The 8,302-nt window shown below is 38.1% G+C and overlaps 1 protein-coding gene across 1 annotated transcript; it reads left to right on the top strand.

The window, feature by feature from the left end:
• Window positions 1–349: 349 nt before the first annotated feature.
• LOC125145079 (C-type lectin domain family 4 member M-like) lies at window positions 350–8,098 on the top strand. Its single transcript, XM_047815659.1, has 6 exons — window positions 350–669; window positions 963–1,043; window positions 6,304–6,474; window positions 7,326–7,471; window positions 7,616–7,722; window positions 7,808–8,098. Exons 1-6 carry the CDS (start codon window positions 561–563, stop codon window positions 7,974–7,976), a joined length of 783 nt encoding a protein of 260 aa, XP_047671615.1. The 5' UTR covers window positions 350–560; the 3' UTR covers window positions 7,977–8,098.
• Window positions 8,099–8,302: the final 204 nt, after the last annotated feature.

Below are 8,302 nucleotides of genomic sequence, written 5' to 3' on the forward strand. Positions count from 1 at the left end.
TTCAATTTTAAACCTTATTATTTTTGTATTCCTGTAAAGCTGCTTCAATACAATGTCCATTGTTAAAAGCTCTATATGAGTTATTTTTTCAATATATTTTTTATTTGTGGATGTCTAATGGATATGGCGAAATGTAAAAGTATGACATCATGTGCACACTTTGTTCTTATTTTCACTGCAGTTATTGTTGTTCATGGAGTTCCTGAAATCCCCTAGCACATGCAACCACTGAGTAATTAGGAAATCCGTTTGTTTCTTCTATAAATTAACAGACAAATCAGACAAATTTTCTGAACAGATGAAGAGCCTGAAATCTTACATCCTTACATATCCTTACATAGGAGTCAGATGCTTTCTTTCACATTAAGGACAAAACTGTATTTAGTGTCCAAACCAAAAGGTGATGGTTTTTATCAGATTTTTGCTGAAGAATTAAGATGATTGATGAGGAAATGTTTCCTCCTCCAAGTTGCCTTTTCAGTTCCGGGCTTTCACTTCCTCTTTTTCAACTCGTCTGAGACGGACACTACCATATTGTGACAGATGCTCAGGACTGATATATGGCTGTAAATCTGGAAATGAGCACTCAGTTTGAAGCTCCTAATTACCTGAATGTAGAGAAACCAAAGAAAATCTCTCCCTCGCCTGCCAGAAACACTCAGTATGGAGGTAAGTTCATGATTTATACCTGAAAGTATATACTGAAAAAACAAGTAAGTATTACAACTGAAAAGCTTATGCTTTGTGAATTTTCTGTAAGATAAGAAGTAATAACTCTTTACACCTGCTATAATGTAAGTGATAAATGACAAAAAAATGATCTGAAATCCTTTAGCTACATGATTTTATTGGCTATGCTGCCACATGAAAGGCTGTCTGGATGACACTAAAAAGCCTATCCAAGTTATTAATTTACTACTTTATAAAACATGATACAAATATACGGTGGTTTTGAATTTTAGGAGCATTCAGGCTGGCTGGAGTGTGTGTCGGTCTGATGTGTATCGTTCAGGCAACGCTCAACATCGTCCTGAGGCTGTACTGTAAGTTGTTATATGTAACAATAATAATTGTAAATATTGTTAAAAATCCTGGTATAACAGATGATGTTCTGACGCTATGCCTTTTTGCCCATGTTCAAGTGTGACAGATGCTATTTGCCTTAACATAAAAATAATTCAGTTGCACTATAAAATAAATAAAAAGAGTACAAAAATGTTATTACATTCTTTCGTAACATTTGTCATAAGACAAATGGGGAAGTAGAGTATATGAGTATATTATATTAGCTACCTAGCTTGCAACACAAGCTGAAATTTGAGCAATATGATTTATATTTAAAATTTATAATAAGCCATAATGACTGTAATGTTATATTAATATGATAATGTTTAAAAATTTGGATGGCACTAGGCTACTTGTTTCAGCCGCATACTGTATATGCTCATTGAAAAAGAACACATTTTAGTACAATGCAAATACATTAAAGAACCATATGTGTACTACTGAGCTGTGTTTCATAGAGCGGAAGATATGACTAGTTGGCTATAAGTATTGTAATGGTGAAAAAAGTCAAACTTCAGAGGCATATGTCATCAATAACCTTTACTGAAACAAACACATTGGACTTAAACATCAACAGAGTAATCAACATCAGTTTTGCACAGAACATGCGACAAAGAGTTACCAATAGGCTTTTTTCATCCACAAAAGCAGCTGGTTCTCAAAGTTCTTTGAGCCAATGCATGCTCTTCGTGGCCTGAAGCTCAGCCCTGCAACACTAAACAGTCTTTCACAGGCTGCTGAGGCAGGGAGAGTGCCGTATTAATCTTAAGTGATATCTGGCACACAGCTGGGAAGGACTTCAGTACCTCTACTGTGTCTCCTGGGCACCTCAGGCACGCATCCAACTTCTGGGTCATTTCAAGAAGGTTGGTCTATTTCAAGGAGGAAAAGAAGTTCATCAGAATAAAGAAATTCATACAAATTTAAAACAACGTGAAGATGAGAAAATGACAGAATTTTTCTTTTTGGGTGAACTATCCCTTTAAAGCTGTTTTAGGACCAGAAGCAGCTGCTGCCATGACTGAATGTAGCAGTAAAATCATTTTCAACAGCATTTGGCTAATAGTTGGGTCTATTACCTCCTTACAAGGACCCATAGGGCCCCATACAGGCATGTACACAGACAGAATCATGACTATCTTTAGTACAACATTATAGCTTTGCACAATTAACTTACAAATATTGCAAATAGTAACAATATAAGCTAAGATAACATTTGGTTAAAGTAGAATTTCTAATCTCACACCTAGCCACCAAACTAGTTGGCAAAGTTGAATCACTTATTTCCAGGGTTTTCAGAACAGCGTAACAGATATTGCGTCATCGGACAGGTGTGGCCTATTTGATAATCTAACCCCAACCCTAACCGTAGTTTTTGATTGTTTATTTGTTTTTGAAAATAGCTTAACTTTAAGATAATAAAGCATAATAGATATAAAGTATAAAATCTACCTGTATGACTGTTTTGTCCTTCATTATCCATCGTAGGCATGCTCCTTTTTTTTTTTTTTTTTTTTGAAAGAGGGCGTTTTTCCAAGACAGAAACACGCCCGCTTTACATCGTGGTAACGAAACCCCTGGAATTTAGTGAATGCCACTTGGGTGGGGGCTATTTACCCTAAAATGTAAGGAGTAGAAAGTACAGATAATTGCGTGAAAATGTAAGGAGTAGAAGTAAAAAGTATGCTAAAACATAATTACTCCATTAAAGTATAGATACTCAAAGTTTCTACTTAAGTAAGGTAACGAAGTATTTGTACTTCGTTACTTGACACCTCTGAGCACACAACACCAATTGACCAGTGTGCTTTACATCAATGCAAAAAACAATAAAATATCAATAACACCACAAGCACACCATACAGTACAATAATATTGTAAATAAAAGTAAAATAAAATTTCATCTGGGACCATATGCTGGTTCAAAAAGGTATGTTTTTAACCTAACTTTAAAAACCGATATGGAAGGAGAAAATCTAATGCTAACAGGTAACGCATTCCACAGTCTGGGAGCAGCTAGCGAAAAGGCACGGTCACCCCTACTTTTCAGCTTTGATTTCGGAATTGCTAGCAGTCTCTGATTAGATGACCGGAGAGGCACAACTGGACGATGTTCTGTCTGTAAATCAGCAAGATTAGGAGGGGCCAAACCGTTTAAAGATTTAAATACTAACAGAAGAATTTTTAAATCAACACGATATTGTACCGGCAACCAGTGCAGAGAACGTAGTACAGGAATAATATGGTCTTGTTTTTTAGCACGTCAGAAGTCTTGCCGCCGCATTTCGAACCATCTGTAATCGAGATAATGCTGTTTGACTAATCCCATAGTACAGTGAGTTACAATAGTCTAGCTAGTTAAAAATGGATGAATTGTTCTTTCAAAGTTATTAAAAGATAAACCAGGTTTAACTTTAGCTAAAAGATGAAGCTCAAAAAAGCAGGATTTGACCACTGAATTTATCTGCTGATCAAATTTTAAGCCATCATCAAAAACATAGCCCAAGTTCTTTACCCAAGGCTTTGCAAAAATAGTTAAATTACCTAGTGTTATTTGGCTAGGAAAGTTTACTGAACCAAAAAATATTATTTCAGTTTTATTTTTATTAAAATTGAGAAAATTCTAAGATAACCAAGCTTTCACATCAGATAAGCAGGCCCTAAGTGTTTCCAGCCCATCAATATTAGGTTTTAGGGGTAAATAAACTTGAGTGTAGTCCGCATTGCAATGGAACGACAGCCCAAGTTTCCTGAAAATAGACCTTAATGGGAGCATATATAATGTAAAAATAATGGGAGCTAAAATAGATCCCTGAGGAACACCACAAGATAGTACAATAGCCTCTGATGTATATTACCCAATATTAACACTGAACTTCCTATTTGACAAAGCTTCAACCCCCCGGCTCCACCTTCTTCATCTTCCCTGACTGCAGAAGGCTTTGCTTCTTTCTACCAGGAGAAGATTGGGGAAATCTGCCTTACCTTCACTTCAGCCCCGACTGCACTTACATCTTCCAGTATGGATTCCCCTACTCCTTCGTTGTCGCATTTCTCAACTGTAGCAGCAGAAGAGATTTTACAACTCATCCAGTCTTGCAATCCTACCACCTGCCCATTAGATCCACTCCCTTTCACTATGCTCCACACCATCTCCTAAAACCTTCTGCCCTTCATTACCACTATCATCAATAGATCCATAGCATCTGGTCAGGTACCAACTACTTTCAAGAGAGCAAGGGTTATTCCCATCCTAAAGAAACCTGCTCTGGATCCATCTGACATCATTAACTACAGACCGGTATCACTTCTCTCGTTTCTTTCAAAAATTATTGAACGCATTGTCTATACTCAATTGTCTGTCTATCTCTTATAGAGCAAGCTCCAAGATCCCAACCAGTCTGGCTTTAAAGCAGCTCATTCCACAGAGACAGCCCTTTTGGATGTGTCTGAGATACTATATGTTGCTAGATCAGCCAAACTGTCATCCATCCTTATCCTCCTTGACCTTTCAGCAGTGTTTGACACGGTCAACCACAAGACTCACTTGTCCACCCTCAAGAGTCTTGGGATTTGCGGATCAGCTTGGGAAGGGTTCGCTTCCTACCTGGAAGCACGCTCATACAGTATCAGGTAACATGGAGGGGAGTGACATCTGCTCATCATGTCTGGCAGAAATATCATCATCATGGATGACTGCTCATTAGTTAAAGCTCAATCCTAGCAAAACTGAACTGCTGTTCATCTGCAGGTCATGATCTTGCTATATCCTTGCACAACGATCTGATCTCCCCTTCAGCCACAGCTCGCAATCTTGGGGTAACCATGGACAATCAACTGACCATGTTGCTAATGTGACTCGCTCATGTCGGTTTCTTCTCTACAACATTAGAAGGATTCGGCCATTTTTGTCCACACAGGCTGCTCAAGTACTTGTTCAGGCTTTTGTCATTTCAAGACCGGATTACTGCAATAGACTTCTGGCAGGTCTACCTACAGTATGAATCCAATCCGTCCTCTGCAAATGATCCAAAATGCAGCTGCCCGGCTTGTTTTCAACCTGCCAAAGTTCTCGCAGACCACACCACTGGCTTCCGGTAGCTGAACGCATCAGATTCAAAACACTGATGTTGGCCTACAATGCCAATAATAGACCAGCTCCTTCTAACCCAAAACCCTCATCACTCCTCGCACTGCACCTCGCACCCTCCAATCTACCAGCACTGCTCGACTGGTTCCACCATCTCTCAGTATAAGAGGCAAGTATACTACAAGACTCTTCTCTGTTCTGGCACCAAGGTGGTGGAAGAACTTCCCCTAGAGGTCCAGACAGCTGTCACTGGCTATTTTCAAACGGTGTTTGAAGACCTACTTATTCAGGAAACACTTAAACTATCTTTTGCATTTACTAAATAAAAAAAAAACTTTGACACTTTTTCATTGTAACTTTGAGCAATGTGTTAAACTCATGGTATCTTAAGTTTGTAACCTAGTGAGCCAGCATTACTGTATCCAATTTTAGAGAGTTAAGCACTTATGTCCGTTGCTCTGGATAAGGGCGTCTGCCAAATGCTGTAAATGTATCGAAGGCCGCACTCAGTTCTAGCAGTACAAGAATGGTACAAACCCCAGAATTAGCAGCTATTAACACATCGCTAAAAACGTTCAGGAGTGCCATCTCTGTCGAATGGTATTTTTTAAAACCTGATTGAAAGAGCACAAATACCTTATTTTTATCCAGAAATCTCTGCAATTGTTGCAACACTGTCTTCTCTAAAATCTTTGAAATAAAAGGCAAAATAGAAACAGGTCTAAAATTAGCCAAAACATTTAAGTCCAAGTTTGGGTATTTCAACAAAGGCCGAACTACAGTATAGCGTGTTTTAGGAGTTCCGGTACTATGCAAGTTTCCATACATCGATTTATAATATTTAAAAGATACGATCCCACTGCATCAAATACTTGTCAATACTTTGGTGTGAATGGTCTTGTGTAATTTCGTTTTTGTACAAGAAAAACAGAAAGTAGATGGTGCATGATTAGTTTTTTCTCTCCTGTAAAAACAATATAGAAAGGTTCAAGGGAGGGTCAATACTTATGTGTCAGACTGGATCATCTTGTACTTCTCATAAGGATAACGCTACAGTAGCTTTACTGGTCATGTGGCATGCTTGTGTCAGTCTTGTGAAAAAGGTTCTATCCTAATTCCCTTTTATGATGCTTTTGTTGAATACACAGTTACCTCTGAGATGTTACCGCCGAACAGCGACAATGACACGGTGTCTCTATACATAGCGCAGCTCAACAACAGATATGATAATCTTGTTAAGGAGAAATCCAGCTTGCGTAACATGAGAGATCAGCTACGGACGGAGAGAGACAAACTCCAGGAGAAACTTTCAAATATTGGTCAGTGTTTTGTTATTTTTTATTTTTTTTTACTGACAAAACCAGTTACACCTGTGAAGTGTAGCATATACAATTATCCATTGCTAATCATGGTGCATGAGGAAAATCACTTGCTCGAGTTATCTGTCTGTCTTTCTGTCTGTCTGAACCTGGCTAATTGGTTTGAAAAACAAAATATAATCCTTATCTTAATGTTTGCTAACTTGTATAGAAAACCTGACCAAAGGGGGCTCCCCATAGTTTGGGTTTTTATGTTCCCCAGTTTAATGTGGCACCATATGAACACCTCACACACAGACCTATCATCCCAGTATCCTTGGGATGATAGGTCTTCCTTTGGGATTATATGGCACATAATTTACACACCTTTAAAAAAAAAAAAAAAAAAAAAAGCTCCCCAGCTCCATATAGAACATAATGAGAACCTGAAAAACATGTTCCCAACTCTGTATTCCTTAATATGCCATGGGATACTGTGAGAACTGGTCAACGTTTCTTTTCTGTTCCCCCACACTGTTTCTCAATACAATAGATCTCCAGTTCCCTTAGTTGACAAGGAAGAAAACAAGCCTAGAATGGTTTGAATCTAACCCTGTTGACACGGTGACATATATCTAATTTGATCCAGTTTGTTTTAACCATGTATTCATGTGCTGTATAAATCTGGGAACCTAGTATACTGGGAATGTAGAGATGACCCCTTACACAGTAGTGAGACTGATGCTAGCTGGTCTGCCAGTATTTGGTTTTAAGGATTTCATTTAGCATTTCTAATAGCTACACTATTTCCAAATACTGTATTTATTGGTAAACCTTGCCTAGACGTTCATTATGTGATGTTATGTGAACAGCTGAAGAGTTCAAGAAGCCGGGGTGGATCTTCTTCAGGTCCAGTTTTTACTACGTGTCTGCTGAGAAGAAGAACTGGTTTGACAGCAGAGCTGAATGCAGAAAAAACGGAGCAGACCTGGTGATCATCAAAAGCAAAGAAGAACAGGCGAGTAAAACTGATCAATAACACCTCGTATAGATCCCATATTTATAAAACCTTTTACGTTGGTTTTGATTTTAATAAGTTCTAAATGTCATGATTGGATTCGATACACAGTGATTGAACAGTATAATCCATCTATCTAAACAGGATTTCATTGATGCGGTAAGAAGTGGAAAGAGCGCATGGATTGGTTTGAGTGACCAAGTCACTGAGGGCACGTGGAAATGGGTGGACAATACATTACTGACCACTAAGTAAGATATCCTTTACTGATCTGCTTATAATTTTCCTTTAATATGAAGCTCTAGATGTGTTGATCGTCTGCATGCGTGTTTTCAGCTACTGGTGGAGTCGAGAGCCCAATAATTTCAATGGAGATGAAGACTGTGCTGAGATTGGTTATATTCCAGATGATGGAAGGCCTGTAACAAATAAGTTAAACACATGGAACGATCATTCATGCCGTAGCAGTTTATTTTGGATATGTGAGAAAAGCTTTACCATTTAAGTCTCTGTGAAGAGCAAGCACATTGCAAACAATCATAGCTGAGCCACCACTTAGGACTAAATCTGAATTGCATTGTATTGCGGTCATCAATGTGTTCCTAATAAAGTGAACAGTGTGTGTGAGCCTGTGTGTGTGTGCAGTGGTGTCAAAAGTATTCACATTCATCACTCAGGTAGAAGTATAGATACTAGGGTTTTAAAAACGTCTGTAGAAGTTGAAGTATCAACTCAAGCTTTTTACTCAAGTAAAAGTGTAAAAGTACTGGTTTTAACACTACTTTAAAAGTATAAAAGTAATGCAAAGTAAAAATCCCAATAAGGACACAA

This window comes from Tachysurus fulvidraco, chromosome 7 (assembly GCF_022655615.1).
Source record: "Tachysurus fulvidraco isolate hzauxx_2018 chromosome 7, HZAU_PFXX_2.0, whole genome shotgun sequence".
NCBI lineage: Eukaryota > Metazoa > Chordata > Actinopteri > Siluriformes > Bagridae > Tachysurus > Tachysurus fulvidraco.

Excerpts from the sequence above, each read along its gene's own strand:
- LOC125145079 (XM_047815659.1), top strand. The coding sequence starts at position 561 with ATGGCTGTAAATCTGGAAATGAGCACTCAGTTTGAAGCTCCTAATTAC. Across the intron at positions 670-962 it reads CAGAAACACTCAGTATGGAG|GAGCATTCAGGCTGGCTGGA; the intron begins GTAAGTTCATGA and ends TTTGAATTTTAG. Across the intron at positions 7,723-7,807 it reads AATACATTACTGACCACTAA|CTACTGGTGGAGTCGAGAGC; the intron begins GTAAGATATCCT and ends GCGTGTTTTCAG.